Below are 27,999 nucleotides of genomic sequence, written 5' to 3'. Positions count from 1 at the left end.
CTTTTACAATTCTTCTAAATAGATACTAGATACATAAGCTTACTAGTGTATGAAATTCAGGCAATATCTTAATTCACGGTATAAAATTTGAAGCAAAACATGTCATGTATTTACAAAATGAAATGCAAAAATTACATTCTAATTTACAACTATTTCCTTACATGTTATTTGCATTGACAATAGATAGGCACAATTAACTAATCTTTTAAACAATACTGCAAGTTTTTGATTTGAAAGTAGGACAAGAAATAACGATCTTTTTCGGCTTTTTTGTTTTCTCTTCGGCATTGAGTTTTCCCTCGTACTTGTGCAATAAAATTCGATAAGTCCCTACCAGGTTGCTCCTCACTCCTTTGCACAAACTTTTCTCCAACATTTCCGCCGTAATTCCCATTTTATCTAAAGCTCCCATTACCTCCTTCTCACAAGATGAATTTTTCCCGTTTTTGGCAGCCGGATACGAAGCATCTTTGAGCCAGGCACTGCTCTTGATTTGATTCGTCGACAGACGCTTAGCGGGATCCAATTGCAGCAAGCCGCAGATAAGATCACTGCAGCATTTTGACACGTACTTCGGGAGAGGGAACTCGCCAATGAGGATTTTTCTCTTCACCATGGAAACGTTGTCTCCTTTGAAGGGCAAGGAAGCTGTTACTATGAAATAGAGCAGGACGCCTAGGGACCAGAGATCGACGCTTGGACCCACGTAGTTCTCGTTTTGAAAGATTTCTGGGGCCACGTAAGGTGGCGACCCGCAAAATGTCAGTAAAACTTCTTTCGGATTTTGTATGTGGGTGCTGAATCCAAAGTCCCCGATCTTGACGTTCTTCCCGGTGATGAAAACGTTTTCTGCTTTCAGGTCCCGATGTACGATGTTATGCTTATGCTGAAAATAAGAAAAAAATGCTCATTGTAATATTTATAGACTTGGTGACATGGGGTTGTAATATAGACATGGTGAGCAGAGGGGGTGTCCCGAAAGCAACGGCTAAACTCTGTATCGCTAGATTCCTCGCTTGTAGCATATAAAAACTCCAGAAAGAACTGCACATTGACGACCCACGCTTCTTGAGAAAAATCCGAGGGAAAAGTATAACGTCATATTCGGTGTAAAAAAAAGGATATATATATATATATATATATATATATAGTGAAGCACCGTTAATACGTTTTTGAAGGGACTATATGAAAAAAGTGTTCAAACGAAAAAACGTATAATAGGTATTGGTTAATGTGTATTAGACTTTACAGGGACCAATTTTAAAAATGTTGTAATTGATAAAAACGCATAAATGAGAAACGTATAAACGGTGCTTCACTGTATATATATATATATATATATATATATATATATATATATATGTGTGTGTGTGTGTGCGTGTGTGTGTGTATGTGTGTATCTAATTTGATTTCTGACACTTTGAATTCGAATTATATTATTCGCAATCACGAGTTGCGATAGGACCCTACTCATTGGTGGCTATTGTTCCTAAAAACGGCTCATGTTCTCCCAAGCCTGTCCCTCCTCTTGGGCGGTTACGTGTGTGTATGTGTGTAAGGACTTGTTTGTGTGTAGACGTGTGTGTATGTAGGAGTGTGTGTATGGGGGGGCAGGAAATGGCGTAGGAGGAGGGGATTCCTGTGAACAGTGCTGCTAGTGGAGGCTAGGACCAGAGGCGCAGCTCCGTTCTCCGGTGGACGGCGGTGCTGCAGAGACCCCTGGTCCATTCTGAAAAAGGAATCGGGCATCAAGGACGCTCAAATGAAAGCAATAAGCAATCGTGATTGCTCAAAAAAAGAGAGAACAATCAGCCTTTCTACAGCGTGCATTCATGCCTCGATATAAGCATTAGATATTCTGAACAACTTCTTACACAAAATGATGCAAAAACCGATGTTTATGCTTCTATTAAAAGCGTTTTGCTGGTCTACCGGATGTGACGTCACTTTCCTCTCGCATTTTGCTCGAATACCATGGGTCACAGAAATGCAGTTCTTTGGGGATTTTTATACATACCTAGCAAGAGATCTAGCGGAGCAGTTTAGCTGTAGTTGGTACGACACCTTCTATCCTCTTTGCCTTGTATACAGCACTAGAGCCTTCTTTTTTTTTAATAGCAAAAACATTCTTTTTATTTATCAAGATCAATTTAATTAAATAAATTGAATGTAGCAGAGGGCAACTTTCAAATATGTGTTCAATTTGCCCCATATTCCACTACTAAAATAAAATATTGACTGTGATCTAGGTTCTAGGAGGATGTAATAGAACTTAAATGTTATTTGAACAGATAATAACTTACGAGGTGATTAAACAATTATTATGAGTTTTTTTAACAGAGTTTTGACATATTTTCTTAAATAAAACCTTATAGCTTAAAAAATATTGTTACATTTAAATTAAAAATAATACTCCCTAGAAAAGTAAGCTTTAGAATAATTCCCACAGCGTGGAAAGAATGGGGTTGTTTTCTTCAGTCAAAAGTAGTACTTTTAGTCACTCAAATTGATAGAATGAGCAAAAAAATAACAGAGACTCAGAAAATAATTTCATTTTCCCAACAGTTATTTTTTAATTCATTTCTTAAAATGTATGATTTTTCAAACAAGGCGTGGTCTTGACGTCACAAATACTGCACTTTGGCGCATCTTTCTCCCGCGTTTCCACGTTATAATAATCAAGAAGCGAATTAAAATTGCGCTCTACGCTTGCTATCAACCCTATCGTTGCCAATACACGCGAGTAAAGATGCGAATTAAATATTTTGTTCTGTGAATGGCCACACTGAATGGCATTTCATCATTTGTGATATCATCGGCAGAATTATAAACAATGAAAGCGCACTGATTTAAGTAATTTTTTTAAAATATTAAACTTAAAAAAATATTTAAAAAAATGATCAGATCCTATGTTTTTTAAGCATGCTCTTTCAGAAAAAAATATTTTTAAAATTTTAGAAACAATCCCATTGCAAAGTAATTTTAAAATTTAAGTTATTTACCTTCCGGTTATGGGTGTAATTATTAAATATAACTCAGATATTTTCATTTACTTTACGGGAAAAATATTTCTACAAATATATTTCAGAACCTTTTTTTTAGCAAAACTTGTCAGAGTTTAAAATTTCGTACTAGTCACGTGATCGCTTTGTCTTATTAGCGCAATCTCGCTAATAAGACAAGGATAGCCAGATTTTTTTTCTGTTTTTGGCACATTCTTCCCCCTTTCCCGCATCCTTAGATGTGGAGCAGAAAAGTTTTCTGTAATTTAATGAATATGAAAAGTTCCAGTATATTGTAGTTGTTACGTAATTTTCCTCGCTGTCCCCCATATAAATACTTTACGCTTTTCTTTACTAATAATAAAGCTGAAAGTCTCTCTGTCTGTCAGGATCTCTGTCCGGATCTCTGTTTGTCAGGATCTCTGTCCGGATCTCTGTCTATCAGGATCTCTGTGACGCGCATAGCGCCTAGACCGTTCGACCGGTTTTCATAAAATTTGGCACAAAGTTAGTGTGTAGCATGGGGGTGTGCTCCTCGAAGCGATTTTTCGAAAATTCGATGGGTCCTTTTTCAATTCCAACTTTAAGAACAAAATTATCATAAGATGGACGAGTAAATTACGAAATTATCATAACATGGAACCGTAACATGGGCACAAGTCAATTGGCGAGATACGAAATTATTATAACGTGGAATCGTTACATGGGAACAAGCTAATTGGCGAGATACGAAATTATCATAACGTGGAATCGTTACATGGGTACAAGCCAACTGGCGAGAAAATTCACCATACATTATTTGTAAACATACAGGCGAACCAAAAGACCTTTTAATTTTTCTATTACGGGCAAAGCCGTACGGGTACCACTAGTAAATTATAAAAGGGCATCACACCCTTTGAGAACCCAATAAAGACCAGATACTGTTGAGTCTGTTTGTTAACTTTTGTTTAACTGATAGCATTGCACTTTAAAGCCTTATAATCACATTTAAGAAGAAAAAAGTTTGCCTATGCCCCCTTCCGTGAAACGATTACTCAAAAACTAATCATCCCCTGCTTCTTTCATGAACTATGTATTTCTAATTTTCATTCGAATAATTGAAGAAACTTTTGAGGTATAGTAGCCATGCTTAGAAAAACGTTTAACTGCACTATGCCCCTAATTGATACAGCGATTGAATTCAAAAACTAATTAGCACCAATTCTTATTAGAGTTTATTTTGATACCGATCCCCCCCCCCCCCATTTCTTGCAATGGTTTTCTAGTTAGAGTACCAACAATACATTTACCGTCTTAAACATAAACATATCCATTCTCAAACTCTGTCAGTATGCAAGGAAAGAAATTTTTTGAGAAAAAAAAGAAAAGAAAATAAAAGGAATTTAAATATTCTTAGCGGAAAATAAACAGTAAAAAATTTAGTCTTCCTTACATTAAAATTTTCTGAAAATTTTATAGTTAATCGTTCGGTTTCAAACCTAAGACGTACGCATTGTTGTTTGTCTTTTGCTGCAACAAAACGAACAACGCAGAGAAACTGCATTTACCGACACAGCACAAGCTGTTTTTAAGTACACTCAGAAAAAAAAAGTAAAACATTCTTTCTGTCTTTTGTTAAGAAGCTTCTAAAGAATATTTTATTAATAACATAAACTAAAGAAGGAAAAAGTTTGTTGTGCGGAAAGCGTTAAACAAAAATTTTGTGTGCTACATTACTTAGAAAATAGTTGAACTTTGTCAAAATTAATAATTTTAGCAACACAATTTATTATAATGAAGTACTACAGGCAATGTACAGTGCTTATGTAAAATAGGATTTTAGAATTTTTTAAAACAATGCAATGCCTTTAGATTTAATGTTTATAAAATCCGTGAGTCACATTAAACATTACTTTTAAAGGAGGTTCATTCATCAAAGCAAATGTTTATAGACTTAAACATTTTACCAATTATGTAATTGACTTAAAATTGCCAATTAAATCAACTGACGCTTGTGACAGCATCACATTTCTTCCATCCTTTCTCTTAATACAAAATAATAGTGTAATAACTGCAATTTTCGTTGTTTAATTTATTTTGAAAGAATAATAAATATTTATATTCTGGGTGGAAAAACAAATGACTGTTCGTTAAATAAATAAATACTATGCAAATAATTTAAAAATGAAAACCAAAACGTAGAGTTTCTGATTGATTTAGATTTGCAAAAACATTCCAGGTAATTTATTCCTCCATTTTGTTTTCCTCTTTCTTTTAAAAATAGCCATCAATACCAAATGTTAGTGTTTTCATTCGTCCAAACATACTGCTTGTACTTTACATGAAAAGATATTTGATGCTACATAATTAGCTCACATGCGGAAATCCATCATTAAGTGAATCATATCGGATCCATAAAATTATTCTTTACCTTTCGAAAAGGAAAAGAAAAAAAGTTGTGCCTTAGCTTCCGATTCGGTAGCGAATATTGATGGAACAGGAATGGCAGGTAAACAATGTGGTCGATAGCAACTAAAGATATTGATTCAAAATCTTCTTTGATAAGCATGTTGTTTTTCACAGAATTGAAAGTGGTCAGTAGAGGTCATTGCCCTTTTGAAGGTCATTGGCCAGGTAGATATATATTGTTGCAAGTTTAAAATGGAGTACGGTTGTGAAGAAGACACGCAATGTTCGTGGAAACAAAGTTTCATGAATGAAGTGATACATATAAAGAAATAAATTCCTCTTTTTAACACATTTCCTGCTAATACTGAAAAAGAATTGTTGTAAATATGTCTTCAACTAATTATTTTGAATACAAAATACAATGTTGCAAAATAAAATTAAAAACCTACATGCATAAGAAAAAAACCAAATTTCTGATACATTTTTATATTTACGTCGAAAAATGAAATCGCACACAGAAGTTTCACCGTAGAACAAAAATGAATTTTACTTTACTCGACATTTATTTAAAGAAAAAAAGAAAAAAAAAACTGGATTCGTGAGAGACTTCTCGAGTCTTGTTTTTAAAAATGTTTAAATGCTTTAAACTTAAAAAAAAAGAAAAAAGAAAAATTAATTTGAATTTTGACATCTTGAATTCAGATTATGTTTTTCGCTATCACGAGTGTGTATGTAAGCATGTGTGTTTGTTTGTGGGGGTATGTGTTTGTGTGTAGGGGTTATGTGCATGTGTGTGTAGGCATGTGTGTTTGTGTCTGTGTGCTGGCATAAGTGTGTGGGTAGTTGTGTGTATGAATGTGTGTGTGTGTGTGTGGAGAGGGGTGTATGTGTGTGTAGGCATATGTGTTTGTGTCTGTGTGCAGGCATGGATGTGTGGGTAGTTGTGTGTATGTGTGTGTGTGTATGTGTGTGCGTGTGTGTGTAGTTGTGTATGTATGCGCGTGTGTGTAGGACATAGATGCAACCTGGGGACGGCTTTCGCTAGAGGAGCAGCATCGTGAGGAGCCGGTCGACGGTGACGGTGCGGAGGGTAGCGGTGGGAAAATAAAATCAAAGGACATCAAAACAGTCAAGTGAGAACAATAAGCAATCGTGATTGCTCAAAAAAAAAAAAAAAAAAAAAACATATTTTGATAAAAACTTCTCGATTTTTGGTTGATTCATCATTACCTTTTTGGACTTCTGATTGAGTTTGAACTTTTTTGAAATTTAGTGACAATGTATGTATCGGTATAAGGAAGCAAATGCATTTTCAGAACTTTAATTAGAAAAGCAGGGAAAAGAATGGTGTGGGGGGAGGGGAATCTATCTTTACTAATAATATAGCTGAAAGTCTCTCTGTCTGTCAGGATCTCTCTCTGTCTGGATCTCTGTCTGTCAGGATCTCTGTGACGCGCATAGCGCCTAGACCGTTCGGCTGAATGATTGAACGCGCACGTTTTGGCTGTAAACGCGTTTTCTTTCAATACTAACAATAGGTAAAAATGCTAGAATTAAAGCTTTTTTCGAGCTTTTTTTCAGCGGAAACCAAATAAGCAAGCTTCTCTTCTAATAATAAAGCTGAAAGTCTCTCTGTCTGGATCTCTGTGACGCGCATAGCGCCTAGATCGTTCGGTCGATTTTCATGAAATTTGGCACAAAGTTAGCATGGGGGTGCGCACCTCGAAGCGATTTTTTGAAAATGCAATGTGGTTCTTTTTCTATTCTAATTTTAAGAACAAAATTATCATAAGATGGACGAGTAAATTACGAAATTATCATAACGGGGAACCGTAACATGAGCACAAGCCATTTGGCGAGAAAATTCACCATACATTATTTGTAAATATACAGGCGAATCAAAAGACCTTTTAATCTTCTATTACGGGCAAAGCCGTGGGGGTACCACTAGTACAGAAATGAAACCAAATAAGAATTGATGCTAATAACCTTTTGGCATTGTTTGCTCAATGGACCTAGCGGAATTAGACGTTTTTCTTGTCAGCATAACTACTATAAATCAGAAAGTTGTGAAAGTATTCGAATAAAAACCAGGATATACATAAATCATGAAAGGAAGAGGGGTTAATTAGTTTTGAGCAACAACCGTTCCAAAAAAGAGAGCACAGGAAAACTCTTTTCTCTTTTTAAATGTGATTGTAAGGCTTCAAAGTGCAATGCTATAACTTAAACAAAAGTTGAAAAGCACTCTTAACAGGATCTGGTCTTTATTACAGTTTCTCAAAGTATATGATGTCGCGCCGTGACAATTAAATCGCGCCGTGAAGTTTTGTGCCTTCTTTTTTACTTCCTTTTACAAAAAAGGAAGAGTTTTATTCGCGAAAAAAATTTCACTCAAAAATCGGCCTTAATTTCTATTTTGCTCACCCCCGAATGAATGTTGGGTTTTTTTTTCGACTCGACCACACGTGGATATATGCCTAGGAACGTACAGACACCCGAGATATCCAATTTGACGATCCCCGAGTTAATTACAACGAGTTTTCTCGTGACGTCTGTATGTACGTATGTATGTGCGTATGTGTGTATGTATCTCGCATAACTCAAAAACGGTATGTCCTAGAAAGTTTAAATTTGGTACGTGGACTTCTAGTGGGGTCTAGTTGTGCACCATCCCTTTTGGTTGCAGTCGGGTGTTTCTAAAGGGGTCTTTTGCCCCTTTTTGGAGGGAAATCATTGTTAATTTCTATGTAAACTCAAGTGGTGTTATAATTTGGCGATATATCGCCAGTCTTTTGGTCGCCAAGTTTTGTCGCCAACTTGGCGACAAATTTGGCGATTTTTTTTTTTTAAATTTTAAATCTGGTATCGATTTGGCCAATGTTGGTGATATTTAGAGAGTAAACTATTGAATCACATTAAAATTGCCAGAAATGGGAAAATGACATTGAATTGGAGTAAAAGGAAGTCATGTGATGCACACATCAGCTCGATTCTATAAGGTTCTACGTAATTTACTTGACTGTTCAGATATCGTTAATTCGATACCACTTGCTGTCCCAAAAAGGACTCTAAGGAGTCCCATTCTTCTTTTATTTTTTTTTACCAGACGGAACTATGTTGATCATTTTTGTCTTTTTAAATTTTACAAACTTCTTGACATTCATTGTCATGATTGAGATATTTTTAACTTGTCATTTTACAATTTTAAGTCTTTCTGTTTTAATATTTTAAATGTAAAGTTTGTTTTAATTGCTATTTTTATATTATTGTTGCTACTGTAACTGGATTCTTTCTGTAGTGTGCAATACTTTTAAAAAGTAATAAATAAATAATAAATGTCCTTTTATAATTCAAAAATGCCAAGTATCTTTGTAACAGAGATAGAGAAGAGGGTTTCGTAACGATCTCAAAATATTTGAATTTCTCTTATTCATTAAATTACAGAAAGCATTTTCTGTATATCAGTCAAAATCTGAGGAGAAGGAAGAGGAGGGGGGGGGGGAGGGGGCTAGCAAATAAAAAAATTAAAAATAGCGAGATCATGCTAATAAGGCAAAATGATCACGTGACTTGTATAAAACTTTAAATTGTGAGAAGTTTTGTTAAAAAAGATTCTAAAATATCTTTGTAGGAGTATTCTTCCCGTACAGCAAAGTTCAAAAATTTAAGCATTATTGGAAACAATTACACACGTGACCGGAAGGTGAATAAGTTAAATTTTGAAATTGTCTTTTCACACAATTAGTTATTTTAAAATTTACACCAATAGAGTACGTAGGTGGAATGATTTTGTTCACAAACAAATAACTACATTCATTTTAGTTTTGAACATAGGCTATCTAAACACATTTAGAGTAAAAATTCTAAAACTGGTAATATACTCGAAGAACAGCATAATATATTCAGTATTTCGAGGAGTTATGAAGTTTATTTCAGAAACAGGTAAATTTACGCTGCTTTTTACAAGGACTTTTCAAAAGTTTCTAAACTCAAGAAATATTATTACATTGCTGTATGTTTTAGGAATACCTTATTGAAATGGTTTTCTGGGGAATGTGCATAAATAATTCAAATGTAATAATACTTTTTGTTAAGTATTGTTTGATTCTTTCTTGTCTTTAGTTAAACCTTGTTTATTTATTTCATGCGCTCTAATTTCTTTCATCTGTTTCGGTGATGAAGATGGCAACTATATAGTGTTCGGAAGATTTTTTGGTGGTACTGTGTGTACGAGTTAAATTTGTTGTTGTTCAGCTCTTACTTTATTATTTAAATAAATACATCTTTATTAATTAATCTGTGTGATTAATGAATACTTTTTAAGTTATAAGCTTTTATTTTTTAAAAAAATATCAAAATTCTGTTAAAAAATCTCACGATAATTATTTATTTACCTCTTAAGAGGTTATACATTCAAATTATATTTAAGTTGTTTTACATCTCGTAGATCAGCGTGGTTTTTATTTTAGTACTAGTTTTGTTTAAGTTATTATAAAATTTTGACCTGTAGCGACATTTTTAGAAAAATCCTTTGAAATTCAGCGTAAGTTTAATTTAAGTTCATACTAATTGATGCAAAAAAATACTGTGCTAGTGTTCGTTATTATTAAGTTCAAATTCAAAAAAATTGTTATTTAATGAAGTCTTAAGTAGAAACCACTAAACTGATTCCTATTTTGTATATTTAATATTTTTTTCATTTAGAAAAATGACTTATCAAATGAAAAATTTTGAATAATTGTTGATTAATGTGGTGATTAGTATAAAATTAGCTTGAATGCTATAAAAAGAAAAACAAATGTGTTTTACGCATACAAACCGGGATGATTGATTTAAGACATAAAAAAAACACCTAAATGCTATTATGCACGTAGTTTAACACAATATTCTCTTCTTAAACACTTGATTTCACGAAACATGCATTTAAAAAGTTCAACAAAAATTTAAAACAAAAATCTTAGTCTCTCTTTTCTAAAATACCCACATACAGAGAAACATCGAAATGAAAGAAAAAGTAATTAAAAAGAGTGTGTTCACTTATATCTTCTCAGGTAAACAAACCACATTTTGGTGATTGAAATTAAGTGAATTGGATTTCGCAGCAAGAGGACACTCCCGACCTCCATTTTTTACCACAAGTAAGAAGTACAGCAGCAACAAAGAATATTAATTCCAATAATGGGGTCGTTTCCGAAATTTTAAAAGTATTTTTTTCTGAACTAGTGATACCCGCACGGCTTTGCCCGTAATAGAAAAATCAAAAAGTCTTTTGGTTCGCCTGCATATTTACAAATAATGTATGGTGAATTTTCTCGCCAGTTGGCTTGTACCCATGTTACGGTTCCACGTTATGATAATTTCGTAATTTACTCGTCCATCTTATGATATTTTTTTTCTTGAAATTGGAATAGAAAAAGAACCACATCGAATTTTCGAAAAATCGCTTCGAGGTGCACACCCCCATGCTACATACTAACTTTGTGCCAAATTTCATGAAAATCGGCCGAACGGTCTAGGCGCTATGCGCGTCACAGACATCCTCCGGACAGAGAGACTTTCAGTTTTATTATTAGTAAAGATAAAGAAGAGCATGCTTAAAGACATGGGACATGACCATTTTTAAAATAGTTTGTTTAAGTTTAATATTTTTAAAAAACTACTTAAATCGGTGCGCTTTCATTGTTTATGTTTCTGCCCGATGACATCACAAATGATGAAATGCCATTCAGTGTTGCCATTCACATACCAAAATATTCAATTTGCATCTTTACTCACGTGTATTGGCAACGATAGGGTTGATAGCAAGCGTAGAGCGCAATTTTAATTCGCTGCTTGATTATCATAACGCGGAACCGTGGTATAAAGATGCCCCAAAATGCATCATTTGTGACGTCATCAAGACCACGCCTTGTTTGAAAAATCGGACATTTAAAAAAATAAATCAAAAAACAACTGTTGGGAAAATAAATATATTTTCTGCGTCTATGTTATTATTATTATTATTATCATTTTTTGATTATGCTATCAATTTCAGTGACTAAAAGTAGCACTTTTGACTGAAGGAAACAACCCCATTTTCTGATCAATTTTAAGGGGTTACAGTATCTCAAAAATGATGAAACGATCAAAAAAATTTTTTTATTGCTTACTTCAAAACAAAAAACTATTCTGAACACAGGGGAAAAGTTTCATTGCTTTAGTTCAAATAATTAAAAAGTTATGAGTGGTTTTAGGCCATGCTAACTATGTGTTGTTATGCAAAAGAAAAACTTCAAATTGCTTCTCGATGATGGTTTTTTTGTGTTTTCGTGTCATTAGAATCCCTAAGGATTTTTTCCTATTAAAGATACAGCTTTAAAGTGATACTTTTTGCAATTGGGATAACATATTTGACAAAACTGTGCATTGGATAAGCATTTTATAAATTACTATAATGTTTAGAGGATGTTAAACCTTTAAAAACCAAATTTTTTTAAAAAAAAACTTTGATTTTTTACATAATTAATCACAGAAAATTTTCTAATGAACTCATAAGCAAATGAATGCACAGATTTTTAGAGATGATTATAGTGATCGTTTTGCAAAAAACTTTTTTTGAAATTAGTGCAAAAATGAAAAAAGCCTTAGGGATTTTAAAAAAGTGAAATTTTCTACAATTTTTTGAATTTTCAAAAAAGGCAATATTTTTAAATTTTGAAAAAAAAACTTATTTATTACGAAATACGTATTCATGTTATGGTTTCAAAGATATATAAAATTTATATAAATTGAAAAAAAAAATGTTTGAAAGGTACTGTGACCCCTTAAAAACCAATATATTCTTACTCATTTTTACTTTCTGAGAAAACTGATTTTGAAAATTGTTTTTAAATAGAAATATCTGCTTTAACTTGGGACTTGAATAACTAAACTGCGCCAGAGGCAGTAGATAGAAAACTGTGGCACAAAATGGCTGACACAATAGGTCGGTATTTTTTACTATTAAGAATGAATGAGGATAGCGTGCCGACGCGGATCTCTGTTTACATGGCACAAACTTTTCTTTCTGTTTCCCACCCACATCACGCACGATCATACCCCGATAGTGCTGGGTAAATGACCTCTACAGTTTAGATTTGAAAGCAATGTGAAAATAATATATATATTTTTTTGAAGCTGTGACTAGTGAAAGTAATTCATTGCGTTTAATCACGATACCTAATTATTGTTCAATTAACACTTCATATTTAAAGAAATATTAAAAACAAATATTTAATTATATTTTTATATCAGTAGTCATTTTTTACTTCCTTTTACAAAAAAGGAAGTATTGTACTCGCGAAAAATTTTTCACTGAAAAATCGACCTTAATTTCCATTTTACTCACCCTCGAATAAATGTTGAGTTTTTTTTTTTCGACTCGACCACACGTGGATAAGTACCTAAGAATGTATAGACACGTGAAATATCTATTTTGACGATTCCCGAGTTAATTACAACGAGTTTTCTCGTGACGTCTGTATGTACGTATGTATATATGTGCGTATGTGCGGATGTATGTCGCATAACTCAAGAACGGTACGTGTTAGAAAGAACCTTGAAATTTGGTACGTAGACTCCTTGTGGGGTCTAGTTGTGCATCTTCTCTTTTGGTTGCATTCGGTTGTTTCTAAAGGGGTCTTTTGCCCCTTTTTGGGGATAAATCATTGTTAATTTTGATGTAAACTCAAGTGGTGTTACAATTTGGCGGACACTTGGCGATATATCGCCAGTCTTTTGGTCGCCAAGTTTTTTCGCCAACTTGGCGAAAAATTTGGCGATTTTATTTATTTTTTTTAAAATCTGGTTTCATTTTGGCCACTGTTGGTGATATTTAGAGAGTAAACTATTGAATCACATTAAAATTGTCAGTAATGGGGAAATGTCATTAAATTGGAGTGAAAGGAAGTCATGTGAAGCACAATTCAGCTTGTTTTTATTCACGCTGAAACTAAAACCAGAGCTGCGGAGTTAGAATGAAAATATTCGACTCCGATTCCGTTAGCATCAAAGCAACCCGACTCCGCAACCTTGACTAAAGCACGATTATTTTTATTTATTGGCTTTCATTATATTTTCCCTGTCATTGGTGGGGGGGGGGGGACTATATTTTACCGAAATTAAAAATTAATATTTTTGCACTAATAAAGTTAGCAAATTCATTTCACAGTTAACTTGAACAAGCGGACTTGTTTGTTTTAGGTTTTTGAAAATTTTTAACTAATAAACATTTTATAGGCTTTCTTCAATTCAAATCATCAGTGAAAAAGCTTTTTTTTTCGCCATATACTTCTTATTTCTCCCAATTTAAGTATAAGGGATTTAAAAGAATATAAAACAAAGTTAAAAGGTACAAATTTGAAGGGAAACTACAAACACGTGTTTCGGGGTTACAAGGAACCTTTTTTACAATGCAAAAGAAGTGAGCTTATGGATGAAAACAAACCCCCCAAAAAAAGCCTTTTCCTGTAAATTTATGCCTTTCTACGCTGTTTTATATTCTTTTTATTTTCAAACACAAAGGTATTCATTCAATTCTTATAAGTGTTATTATTTATTTCTTTTAGAACTGAATTTTTAGAAATGTGGATATTCCTACTTGAGATGAATGATATAAACTAAACAATACATTGTTAATTATTTATATGTTTTAGAGTTGCAGTTTTAGAAACTTATTAAAATATTTTTCAATGAAAAAATCCACTTCAGAAGCTACGAGCAGGGTGGGTGACTGTTTTCTCCGCATTGGCACTACGCTCGCTGTGAAACACGTTTTACAGAAACGAAAATGACCGCGTACTCGACACTAGAGCAGCGTTTCTCAATATTTTTTGGATCATGGACCTGCAAGAGCTTTTGAACAAAACTTGCGGACCGGTGATGTTTTTTTCACCTTTTTCTTTCTTTTTTTTTGTAAAAAAGAAAAAAGAAAGAAAAGATAAACCTTGTGTTCGCGAGCTATTGAAAACATGTGAATTGTTTTAACATACCGGTAAATCTTTTCCCCGCTTTTTTTGAACAATCACGATTGCTTATTGCTTTCATTTGACCGTGCTTGGCGCTTGGTTCCTTTTTCAACTTGGACCAGGGACACCAGCACCACCGCCCACCGGCCTCTCCAGGCGCGGCTCCGAACACTGCCTCCTGGAATCCGTTTCTCCTGGTCGATGGCGTCCATGTCCTACACACACGCACGTTCATACACACACACACACACACAAGCTCATACACACACTCACAAGCTCATACACAAACACACACGCTCATACACACAAGCCTTTACACACATGCCTACATGCATACACACAAGTCTACGCACACACACACACACAAGTCTACGCACAAACACACAAGTCTACGCACACACACAAGCCTACACATGCACGCACGCGCGCCTACACATACACATACGCCTGCACTCACACGCAACTAAACACAGTAACCGCCCAGGAGGAGGGGTAGGCTTGGGGGGACAGGAGCCGTTTCTAGAAACAATAGCCCCCAATGAGTTGGGCCCTGTCGCAACTCGTGATTGCGAAAAACATAATTCGAATTCAAAATGTCGGAATTCAAGTTAATTTTTTTTTTTGCCTTCTTCCTTTTTATGTAAGGAAAAAACAAACAAAAACCTTTTGACTCGTTAAAAACTCGTGAAAGATATTTGCGAATGACTGAGTGTCCCCCCCCCCTTTTTTTTAAAATAAAGTATTAACAGTAATAATAAATAAATAAATAAATATGTAAATAAAATTTTAATTAAGAATTACTACAAACAGTATTTAACTATCAAAATAAGTAATTACCAAAAAAAAAAAAAAAAATACATTGGTAATAAACACTGCTGAAAAATATTAGGAAATTATGAAAATTAATCTCAAAATTGACGTAAAAGGTGTTGTATAGGGAATTATTATCCTTATTATAGCGTTTTTTTCTTTCCTTCTTTTTTTTTTTTATAATTTTTATCTTTAAGGAAGGAAATTTTTTTAACGTGGGCAAGCAGACATCTCTGCGAACCGGTCAAAATGATCTGCGCACCGGTTCCGGTCCGCCGGACCACCGGTTGAGAATCACTGCACGTGCGATTGTGCACGTGAGCAACACCTGCTTTCAATAACATTGATAGTACTATGTTAAGCAGTTCGCGGCAGGAGTTGGACTGTCACATTAATACACGGTTCAAAACTAGGATATAAAAGTATGACAGCATTCGCGCACAAAAAAAAAAAAAAAAATAAAAAAAAAAATAAATAAAAAAATAAAATAAATAAATAAATAAAAATTATTTTGAATTTTGACATCTTGAATTCAAATTATGTTTTTCGCAATCACGAGTGTGTGTTTAGGCGTGTGTGTTTTTGTCTGTGTGCAGGTATGAGTGTGTGGGTAGTTGTGTGTATGAGTGTTTGTGTGTGTGTGGGGGGGAATGTGTATGTGTGTGTAGGCATATGTGTTTGTGTCTGTGTGCAGGCATGAGTGTGTGGGTAGTTGTGTGTAGATGTGTGTTGGTATGTGCAGGTGTATGTGTGTGTGTGTGTGTGTGAAGGTGTGTATGTATGCATGTGTGTGTAGGACATGGATGCAACCTGGAGACGGCTTTCGCTATAGGAGCAGCATCGTGAGGAGCCGGTTGACGGTGACAGGGTGCGGAGGGTGGCGGTGGGAAAATAAAATGATAGCACATCAAAACAGTCAAATGAGAGAAATAAGCAATCGTGATTGCTCAAAAAAAATCATTTTATCTGTTTTTTAGCTAAGACTTGTGTGTTTATTTATTTAAACTAACGCAGTACTTATAAATAATTATTTTATAACCATTTAAAAATGCTCCCCCCTCCACCTATATAGCCCTAGGTGATTACTAATTACCTCAGAATTGATTCAGAAATGCTTCAACCGCAGAAGTAATTCCTGATCACTGAAAATTTGCAATGGTTTAAATATTTTAATTTGCAAGAAAAGAAAGTTGTTTGGGACTTCATCGCAAGGGATAAAACGTTTACCAAAAATTTAAATTCTAACTTGCCTTGAACATTTTCTTTTTCTTTTATAAAACGGATGTTTGCATTTTTTGATAAAAATCTAAAAAAATGTCAGTCTAAAAAAAAATTATAGACAAGAAACTTTAATGGGAACAAGCACCTAAATTCTTTGTTCACGAAAGACCCAATTATTTACAGTAACCATAGTCACATTGGGCGTTTACCGCATCCTGAAGGGAATGGAGAATAACGAGGTCGTTGATCTTTTGTCTGGAAAAATTGAAGATCCGAAAACGGCAGGAAGTGCCCATCGATCTGGAATAAGTAGGAAATAAGAGGTGCCGATGAGGCAGTTCTGATTTTGGACTATATTTAGATCGCATTGTTAATTATCATGCACTATATTTAGACTACGATTTATAAGGCACTTGTACTATATCACCCAAATATTCCTTCGCGATGTTTCTGATTATAAATATATGCTGTATTTTAATAGTTTTAGTTCGCACTTTGGCTCAGGAAACTGTCAGTGATTAAAAAAGATTGAAACCGAATTAAGAACCGAAATAAGAGGTGCCGATGAGGCAGTGCTGATTTTGGACTATATTTAGATCGCGTTGTTGATTACCGTGCACTATATTTAGACCACGATTTATAAGGCACTTGTACTACACCACCCAAATATTCCTTCGCGATGTTTCTGATGATAAATATATGCTGTATTTTAATAGTTTTAGTTTGCACTTTGGCTCAGGAAACTGTCAGTGATTAAAAAAGATTGAAACCGAATTTTCTGTTAAAAAATGTCAAAATTAAATAGGGATTGCTTCTAAGTATTTGCGGCTACGATATCGATGCTAAAAATAAAGACAAAATGACACAAGCAGCCCGTATTTTTTTTTTTTTTTTGCTAATTCTGTTACACATGAAGATAAAATACTAAAAACAATATGAGTCAGTGTGATATATAGTAGAGCCCCGAAAACTCGGCCTAATACGAGTCGAAGATGGTAGAGTTAGTGAAAATGGAGTGCGATCGCGTGCAACACGTTCCCATCTTCTCGCATCCTAGCTTCGAATCATTAAGAGTTAAATTGTGATTTAAGATTGTGCAAAGTTGCAATAAAAATTTAAACTAGGGTTCTTTTCACCCTGCCAGATTGCTGCCGAGTTCTGGATTCGGCCGGTTTATCGAGTGCCGTGTTTTGAGATATCAACTATATTTCCAGGATTGTTTAGTCGGAATCGCTCATTTCCTCCTGCGTCCGCAACTCCGTCAGAGCTGCGGAGTCAGTTTCGGAGTCATGGGGTCGGAGTCGGACTGATTTTGAGGTAAAAAAGTAGGAGTCGAAGGTTCTAAAATTTCAAGAGTCGGAGTCGGAGCCGGTGTCTGTTTCGGAGTCATGGAATTGGAGTCGGACTGATTTTGCGGTAGAAGAGTCGGAGTCGGAAGTTCTAAAATTTCAAGGGTAGGAGTCATGGAGTCGGAGTCGGACTGATTTTGCGGTCGGAGTCGAAGGTTTTAAAAATTTAAAAAATCGGAGTCGGAGCCGGTGTCTACCGTTTTCTCTCAGTCACTCAGCCCTGATTGTGTCATCCAACTGAGAACACTTACCATATGAGCTACAGCGGATGTCAGCTGCGCAAATATCGTCTTCGCATCTTGCTCGGGAATTCGGCCCCCGGTGGCTATTCTGTGAAAGAGTTCTCCTCCCTCTGCGAACTCCATGGCCAAGAACAACTTCGAAGGCGTCTCCATGACCTCGAAGAGCCGGATGATGTGGGGATGCCGGATGGATTCCATGGCGGACACCTCCTTGCTCAGCATTTGCTTGTTCTTCGCCTGTAACTTCGCCTTGTCGATGATTTTCACTGCTACCTTCTCTGCATCAAGGGGAAAAAAAATGTCAAAATGGATGAAGGATTTCCTCTACATTATTTGCGTGTACTATATCATGGGGTACATACAACAGCGGTGGTAAAAAAAAAAATTGCATCACCCGCGCCGCAAAGGAGAGGAATATCATCTTGACTGCACTCCACACACAGTCAAGCATCCGGCATCCCAGATGATTTGGGGATGTATTTCTGATCAAGGAGTTGGTGGGCTTCACTTTGTGCGAGGAACAGTAAACGCTCAGGTGTATATTGATATTTCGGAGGAGAAATTGCTTCCTACTATCCGGGTGACAAACTTTTTAGTTGTTTCCAAAAATAAAAACGATTAATAGTAATTATGAAGTTAAGTAGTATTTAAGTTGACAATTTAATTTCAAGACTGAACTGAAGCAAGCATACATTAGAGGATTTTGGGCTCTTGCTTTTCAAATAAAACAATTTTTCACGGCTTTTCTTAATTCAAGTCATTAGTTTAAAATCATTGGTTTTTTTTTCAGTGTACAATTGTTTTCTTTTTTTAAGCGTTAAAACTATTGACAAACAAAATGCAAACTGCATTGTGACAAATTGTTTACGATTTAAAATTTCGAATATGAGCAAGTAAAAATAAAAAGTATGATATAATGCGCAGAATTATATCATACTTTTTATTTTTAATATATATATATATATATATATTTAAATGACTCCTACGGAAAATAGGCTGAACATTAATCACAAATCACCTTTTATCATATTTTGTCTATTTAGTTACATTTGACTCCAGATCAGAAGATTGTGTCTTCAAATCACGTCCGGGTCACCATTTATTACGTTTTTTTCAAGAACGGTAACTGAGAACTACTTCATCACTTAAAATAATGTTCTTAGTTCGATTTGTGTTTGCCACAGTTATCTTGAATTGGACAGTTCCAGTTTAAATAAAGTGGTTCAGTTGGAACCGGTCCACTGACAATGTTTAATAATAGCAACAGAAAAATTCATAAAAGCAGCTTACCTTTCGTCAGATAATGAACTGCCATCTTCACTTTCGAAAAATTTCCCTTGCCAACATCTCTGTACAATCTGTAGAATCCTATTCGAGTCCCCAGAGTTATTTCTTTCAACCACCGATCATCGTGGGAGAGTTTGGCCACTGCTTCGTGGTACAGGTTCTGATTTCCTGCGGGCATCATGAGAGAAGTTGTTGATGACAAGCTGCTTTCGTCTGAAATGGAACGTCGGGGTCTGCGAAACCGGCCAGGGGGCGTGGCAATGTTCCTCGATTCCGTGGATATCTGTCGAAACAGCAATGAAATTTGATTTATAGAATAGACCAAGACTAAGCAATAAATAAATACCTTTGTGCCGAGAAATAACAGGAAATATCCAACGTTGTTTAGCACAAATAAACAGATTTCAGAATACACGTGTTTCAAGGTTTCAAGGAACCCCTTTTTCAATTCAAAGGTGTGAGCTTCCAGATGTAAAGACACCCAGTAAAAGCAATGAAAATGGACAGCAGACAGTTTAAATATCAAAATAAGCAATAACAAAAGCAAAACAAGACAAAACGGAACTCAAAGTCAATGTGCTAAACAACGTTGGATATTTCCTGTTAGACCAAGACTATTCTATTTTCCATATTTTGGGGAATCTTTTAAGCACACCGGTTTCTCGAAGGAACCTCTTGATCAAAGAGTAAAAGAAATCGAATCTTGAAGCTTTATCGAACTCAAAATAACAAGATAATTTATGCAACGTTATTTTATCACAACACAAACAAGATTAAAGGGTAAGGTCCTTGTAAAAAAAAATTCAAATCCGAAACAGTTAGAAAATTTAGTTTTTGTCCCACTTTTTAACGTGTTCGATGATAAGGTTGTTACATCGAGTAACTTTTTCAAACCTAATTCCTTTGTATATAAGTATATACGTGTGCATATAGGTGTATAGATGTATATATATGTGCATGGGTATATGTTACGCATGGGTATGTATATGTACGTACATCGTAATTTTCTCTTCCCCGTTCCTCTTTCCCCCACCACCTCCCCTATCACTGCCATAGTACCCTTCACTCGGTTAAGCTAGAAATGGCAGGAACGAAGGTATCCCTGGTTAAAATAATAATAATAATAATAATAATTTGAATTTTGACATATTGAATTCAAATTATGTTTTTCGCAATCACGAGTGTGTGTATGTAGGCTTGTGTGTTTGTGTGTGGGGGTAAGTGTTTGTGTGTAGGGGTTATGTGTATGTGTGTGTAGGCATGTGTGTCTGTGTGTTGGCATAAGTGTGTGGGTAAATGTGTGTATGAATGTGTGTGTGTGGGGGGGTATGTGTATGTGTGTGTTGGCATATGTGTTTGTGTCTGTGTGCAGGCATGAATGTGTAGGTAGTTGTGTGTAAGTGTGTGTGTATGTTTTTGTGTGTGTATGTGTGGGTGTCTGTATGTATGTGTTTGTGTGTATGTGTGTGTATGTGTTTGTGTGCGCGTGTGTGTGTAGGTGTATGTGTGTGTATGCGTTTGTGTGTGTGCGCGCGTGTGTGTGTGTGTAGTTGTGTATGTATGCGCGTGTGTGTAGGACATGGATACAACATGCAGACGGCTTTCGCTATAGGAGCAGCATCGTGAGAAGCCCGTCGACGGTGATGGTGCGGAGGGTGGCGGTGGGAAAAATTTAAAGACGCCAAAAACAGTCAAATGAGAACAATAAGCAATCGTGATTGGTCAATAAATTTATTATCACTTACACTTCACCCCCCCCCCGCATTCAAAAAAATGAAACATAGTCATAAAAGGTTTTTTCCCCCCATATCAATGGGGTTTTTCCTTCAGTCAAAAGCATTACTTTTATTCAGTGAAATTGATGGAATAAACAAAAAAATAGCATGGACCCAGAAAATACTTTTATTTTCCTAACAGTTATTTTTTAATTAATTTTTTAAAATATCCGATTTTTCAATTAAGGCGTGGTCTTGATGATGTCACAAACTTTGGCGCATCTTTTTATCGCGTTTCCACGTTATGATAATCAAGTAGCGAATTAAATATTGCGCTCTACGCTTGCTATCAACCCTATCGTTGCCAATACACGTGAGTGCGAATTAAATATTTTGCTCTTGGAATGGCAACAGTGAATGGCATTTCATCATTTGTGATGTCATCGGCAGACGCGTAAACAATGAAAGAGCACTAATTAAAGTAATTTTTTAAAAATACTAAACTTAAACAAATTGTTTAAAAAATGGTCAGATACTATGTTTTTAAGCATTCTCTTTCAGAAAAAAAAAATACTTTTAAAATTTTGGAAACGACCCCATTCAACCTATCAATGTGCGCTAAAAATTGATGATATCATGCTTACTGGTTGGTTTTTTTAGCCTGAATGAATAACATATAGTTCAAAATTTAAACATTGTTATTCTTAATTATGAAATTTTAAATGAAGTGTCAGCATCTTTACTAATAATAAAGCTGAAAGTCTCTCTGTGCGGAGGATGTCTGGATGTCTGGATCTCTGTGATGCGCATAACGCCTAGACCGTTCGGCCGATTTTCATGAAATTTGGCACAAAGTTAGCTTGTAGCATGGGGGTGTGCACCTCGAAGCGATTTTTCGAAAATTCGATGTGGTTCTTTTCCTATTCCAATTTTAAGAACAAAACTATCATAAGATGGGCGAGTAAATTACGAAATTATCATAACGTGGAACCGTAACATGGGCACAAGCCAATTGGCGAGATACGAAATTATCATAACGTGGAACCGTAACATGAATACAAGCCAATCGGCGAGAAAATCCACCATACATTATTTGTAAATATACAGGCGAACCAAAAGACCTTTTAATTTTTCTATTACGGGCAAAGTCGTGTTGATTATATAGTTTATATGCAACCAATTACTAGCTACGTAAACTTACTTTGCGAATTTTGTTTGTACGCTGTTCAAATTTTTGAAATGTGTCACTTTTGATGTGTGTTCAACTCAATGCATGTTATTTCTGAACATCAAGGCTAAAGTCCAAAAACCTACCTGTCCATGGAATGTTTTTCTTCTACAGAGTGTGGCTGTTCTTTTACGATCTAAAGATAGTCCACCGTCACTCGACACCCCATCATTTGGATTTCCCGAATTTGCCTCTTCACTCGTCTCTGTTGCAACGCCGTCACACGTTTTCGACCTTTTCCACTTTCTTTCTGGCTTTGTGATAGAGGGTGTAATTCTGGAAAATAATTCAAAAATGTAGTCACGGGAATGAAAAAAAACAAACGTTCGCGCCATGATGCAGTTTAATAAGTTGAGTGTCTTCTTCACTCGATTAAATCGATACCTTTACGAAGGGCCGTTGTAGCCTCATCCGTAAGGCATTGGACTCGGGGCCGGAAGGTCTCGGGTTCGATCCCCGCTGGTCGAAGACCCACCGTCGTCATTAAAGGGGACTGGGCGACGTTAAATATGCTCGTGGTCTCAATGTCCTCCAAGTGAAACGATACCTCTGGGGGTGCTAGCACCAGGTAGCTATTAGCTCTTGGACTAGTTCTAAATTCTCATTAACTGTTCGATGCGGTGATGGTGCTGCCATCTATCGGTATATAAAATAATGGAGGCAAGGCACTTAGTATGCAGTCCTCGACATAAATACAGTTGTAGTCAGTTGTGACTCTTGAATAGAATAGAATAGCCTTACGATACCTTTACGAATATTTAATTAACACGAACTGAAGTGTGCATCACGTGACTTCTTTTTACACTAATTTAATGTCATTTCCCCATTATTGGCAATTTTAATGTGATTCAATAGTTTACTCTCTAAATATGATCAACAGTGGCCAAATTGAAATCAGATTTAAAAAAAAAATCGCCAAAGTTGTCGCCAAGTTGGCGGCAAAACTTGGCGACCAAAAGACTGGCGATATATCGGCAAGTGTCCGACAAATGATAACACCACTTGAGTTTACATCGAAATTAACAATTATTTCCCCCCAAAAAGGAGCAAAAGACGCCTTTAGAAACATCCGAATACAACCAAAAGGGGAGGTGCACGACTAGACTTCACTAGGAGTCTACGTACGAAATTTTAACTTTCTAGGACTTACCGTTCTTGAGTTATGCGAGATACATACGCATATACGCACATTCATACATACGTACATATACAGATGTCACGAGAAAATTCGTTGTCTCGGGAATCGTCAAAATGGATATTTCGCGTGTCTATACGTTCTTAGGCACTTATCCACGTGTGGTCGAGTCGAGTCGGGGAAAAAAAAAAAAAAAAAAAAAGCCCTCAACATTTATTCGGGGGTGAGTAAAATGGAAATTAAGGTCGATTTTTGAGTGAAAATTTTTTCGCGAATACAATACTTCCTTTTTTTGTAAAAGGAAGTAAAAATAGTCTCTTAGATTCTGAGTGGATTTTTGATTTGTAAGTATGTAGAATTTTTATTTAGTCTCAGTGTCTGTATTATATCTCATAATTTCATGTTTTGGATAGCGGTGGACAATGTTGTTCTTTTAATAATCCGCTCATCAGAAGATCGTTCATTTTTGAAACCCGTTCATTGAACTCGTTCATTAAAAAAAAAAAAAAAAATCCATAATGCTAGTGTAACAAAGGTACATTAAAAATGTTTTATTGGATCAGTATTACTCGTTTATGGAATAGCAAGTAAAATTACATAACAGTAAGAAAATATGAGAAGAAAAACTAAATAAAAAAATATTTTATTTAGGTTAAGATGTATAACCCAATTATAGTTCATGATTAAAATATTTCTCTGTGACCAAGTGAGTGTGACCGGCTAGGTAAGACTTGACATCTGTTTTCTATTCCAAAGTTCACAGGATTGATTATAAAAATGTTCAAAATTGGCTAATCAAATTTTAATTAATTAAAAAAATAATGAAGATGACGTGACGTCAGAAAGTTTCTTTTAAAAAAATCACTGAATACCGTCTATAAAACATTTTCAGAGTTATTGGAAAACAAAAAACGTACTTGAGTGAAATTTTTGAATAGAAATATATTATCTTCAAGTCTTTTTCACAAATGAAAAGAAAACAAAAATATATCTTGAATGTGTATAAAATGAAAGTTACATAAAAATACATCAAAAAAAAAAAAAAAAAATAATAATAATAATTAAAAAATCTAAATAAGCGAGAGAGAACTCATCGCTCAAAAGAATGGCCGTTCATTTCTTTTAGGAGATCGACCGTTCATTTTCAGGAGTCGATGTTTTGGACCCGTTCGATTGTGAACAACACAACCCTAGTTTTGGACATTGAAGTTTTTTGTTCTTACTTTTTTCTATTAAAAATACATTTATCCCAGATTTCACATTTAATAACAACACGCAAAACATTCTATGAATATGACTAATGATATTTATGTATTTTAATACAACGCAAATAAATATCTTGAATAAAATAGCGATTTAATTTTGATTCATTACCTTAAGTAGAAAAAAAAAAGCAAATTGGCTAATTTATATATATATATAAAAAAGGAGCTTGAAAGTAATTGATAGCTTCAGTAAATAAAACTTCAGCTAAATATTTGAAATACAATCTAACCCCAATTTTATGTGCCTCGAATCTACGTTTTTCTCACATTTCACGGTTTTTTTTACCAAGCCATAGCTTTTCCGTTCACTAATAATGTTAATTTAACCCCGATGGAAAGTTTGTTATCAATGAATTTTCCGCGTTTTACGTTTTTCTGGGAAGTAAAAAAAAAAAGAAAAGAAAATGTTCTAAAATAAGCGATATGTTTGCTTTTGTGCTTTTTAAAAGCTAATCCATGTTGTTGAAAGTTAATCTATGAAAACAAATGATATTGCTCCATCAGTAGAGAACCTTATGAATTTTTCCTCCTCCAATGAAGATGAACATGAAGAACCGGAAGCACAGCCCGTCCCTTCTTTTAATATTGCATTACATAGTTTATCGATTCTTAAAGACTATTTTCTTTCTCATAAAGACCAGGGAAAAACTTGCAAAGCATTTCAATAATGGAAGACGCTGCATTTACTTTGAACTCAATGAATAAAAAACAATCCACTATTCCATACTGCTTTCAACCTAAACCCCCGGATTCGCAACTAAATATGTTAAAATTATCTAAAATGCTATGTACAATAATGTTCTATTTATAAAATATAGGTAATATACATTTTGAAAGATTAGTCTTTACTATCTTTAGTTTTTTTTCTACTTGATTTAAGCTTTCTGTGTGTTTCTCGTATTTTGCGTTTTTTCAATCCAGTCACTTGAGAAACATAAAATCAGGGTTTCACTGTACATACCAATTTTAGTAACACAAATGAAGTTAAATCGTTACTGTATGCGAAAACCATTTAATTGTAAGGTTTTATTTATTTATTTATCTTTTTATTTTAAAGTTATAACACTAATCGAAAACGTAAATTTCTTTGAAAAATATAAGAAACTTTTTACTAATTTGTAAGAAAAAAATCTTCTATTCGAAGAACAAATTTTTACTTTAAAACTGATAGAATCTTCCACATTTGATCGGATAGTATTGAGAAATATTTTCAATTCAGAAAAAAAAAACCGACATACAATTTGAAACAATAAAAGATAACGGCTAATTAATAGGGAAATACTATTTAAAAAACACATCTTTCATACGATAATACAAAGAAAAGAGTTTCAAAAAAAAAAAAAAAATCATGGTAATTAAACATGAATTTTAAATAAAAAACTCAAAACACATAACTATGAAAACAATTTTATTATAGAAATAACGCTTTAGAATAAAACCACGTTGAGCTAATGGTTCTGTTTTTATCAACTTGGAAAAATAAAAACACTTTACTTACGTTTCAGGCGCCATAATTTCTCAATAAACTTTCAAATCGCCATTTGTTCCGCTAATGTTCTCAAATGACAAAAAATTTTGAAATGTATCGCTTTTTTATCTAAAGAAAAAAAGAGCTTAAACAGAGCCTCTTTCACCAGAACGAATGACCAGAGTTTTACTAAAAGTCATTCATTTCTACAACGCTGGGTTATTATTGGTGGACACGAGATCCAAGTATCGATCGTTTAGTCGTAGCTTATGAAGATCAACAGTTCTGTTGATTCGTCATATCAGTTTTCGTGTGCCGACCATTTCACGAGCAGTTCTTTTTTTTTTTTTTTTTTGTTTTTTCTTTAAAAAAATTTGAGAAGTCTTTTTTCTTAGATGAATAAGTCAACAGCAACTTCCTTCCGCACAATGGGGTCGTTTCCAAAAATTTAAAAGTATTTTTTTCTGAAAGAAATGCTTTTCATGCTTAAAAACATAGGATTTGACCATTTTTTAAATACATTGTTTAATACTTTTAAAAAATTACTTTCATTGGTGCGCTTTCATTATTTACGCTTCTGCCGATGACATCACAAATGATGAAATGCCATTCAGTGTTGCCATTCACAGAACAAAATATTTCATTCGCATCTTTACTCACGTGTATTGGCAACGATATGATTGATAGCAAGCGAAGAGTTCAATTTTAATTCGCTTCTTGATTATCATAACGTGGAAACTCGGTATAAAGATGCGGCAAGTGCATCATTTGTGACGTCATCAAGACCACGCCTTGTTTGAAAAATTGGACATTTAAAAACATTAATTGAAAATAACTGTTGGACAAATGAAAGTATTTTCTGGGTCCATGTTTTTTTTTTTTTTTTTGAGCAATCACGATTGCTTATTGCTTTCATTTGACTGTTTTTGAGGTCCTTTGATTTTTCCCACCGCCACCCTCTGCACCATCACCGTGGACAGGCGGGCTCCTCACGCTGCTACTCCTATAGCGAAAGCCGTCTCCAGGTTGCATCCATGTCCTACACACACGCGCATACATACACAACTACACACATACACATATACATACAGACACTTACACATATACACACACAAAAACCTACACACACACACACACACAAAACTACCCACACTTCCATGCCTGCACACAGACACAAACACACATGCCTACACACACATACCCCATACACACCCCCCAAACACACTTATCCCCCCCGCCACACACTCGTGATTGCGAAAAACATAATTTGAATTCAAGATGTCAAAATTCAAATTATTTTTGTTTTGCTTATTCTATCAATTTCAGTGACTAAAAGTACTACTTTTGACTGAAGGAAACAACCCCATTCTAAACTAATATGTTGTAGACATCATAAAACTTCCTTTTATATCTGTCTTATAAATTCTCGAATCTCATTTAACTCAGCTATTCGTAAAAGAAAAATTAACGAGCGAAAATTGAAAACCATTTTAAAAGCCTTGCTTACATAAATTAAAAACAGTTTAGTTGTTAAGAAATAGAAGATAGCAACAGGTACAATTTTTAAATCGGAGATCACCCTGGTCATTTGACAACAGCTAAGCCGCAGAATTTCACGGGGCAATCGTTAACGAAAATATTTCAGGGTGATTCATCTTTCACATTGCTGATTAAATGCAGCTGATTATAACTCACTAAAAAAATGTCAAAAATCAGTCCCCTTGAAGCTATGGCCACCGAAATTGAATCAGTGCCTGTTTACGTGCTGGTTCACTTTTGCTCCAAATTTCATATAAATAAAAATTACTTCTTAAGACATGGTAGTCTCAATGAACAAGAAAGAACGTTCGATTGCACCAAACCCTTTCGTGCTATTTGCTCAAAATCGAATCAGCTCTT

At 34.7% G+C, this 27,999-nt stretch overlaps 1 protein-coding gene across 1 annotated transcript; it reads right to left on the bottom strand.

Annotated features, from left to right (window-relative positions):
• Window positions 1–73: 73 nt before the first annotated feature.
• LOC129220548 (serine/threonine-protein kinase NIM1-like) lies at window positions 74–26,144 on the bottom strand. Its single transcript, XM_054854982.1, has 5 exons — window positions 26,131–26,144; window positions 22,319–22,508; window positions 19,293–19,572; window positions 18,012–18,280; window positions 74–886 (listed from the first exon to the last, which is right to left on the bottom strand). The coding sequence occupies exons 1-5, from the start codon at window positions 26,142–26,144 to the stop codon at window positions 206–208; spliced, it is 1,434 nt and encodes a 477-aa protein (XP_054710957.1). The 3' UTR covers window positions 74–205.
• Between the last annotated feature and the right edge of the window lie 1,855 nt (window positions 26,145–27,999).

This window comes from Uloborus diversus, chromosome 1, assembly GCF_026930045.1.
Source record: "Uloborus diversus isolate 005 chromosome 1, Udiv.v.3.1, whole genome shotgun sequence".
Classification (NCBI taxonomy): domain Eukaryota; kingdom Metazoa; phylum Arthropoda; class Arachnida; order Araneae; family Uloboridae; genus Uloborus; species Uloborus diversus.
The sequence above is the reverse complement of the archived record's forward strand: the minus strand, read 5'-3'. Positions and strand labels throughout refer to the sequence as shown.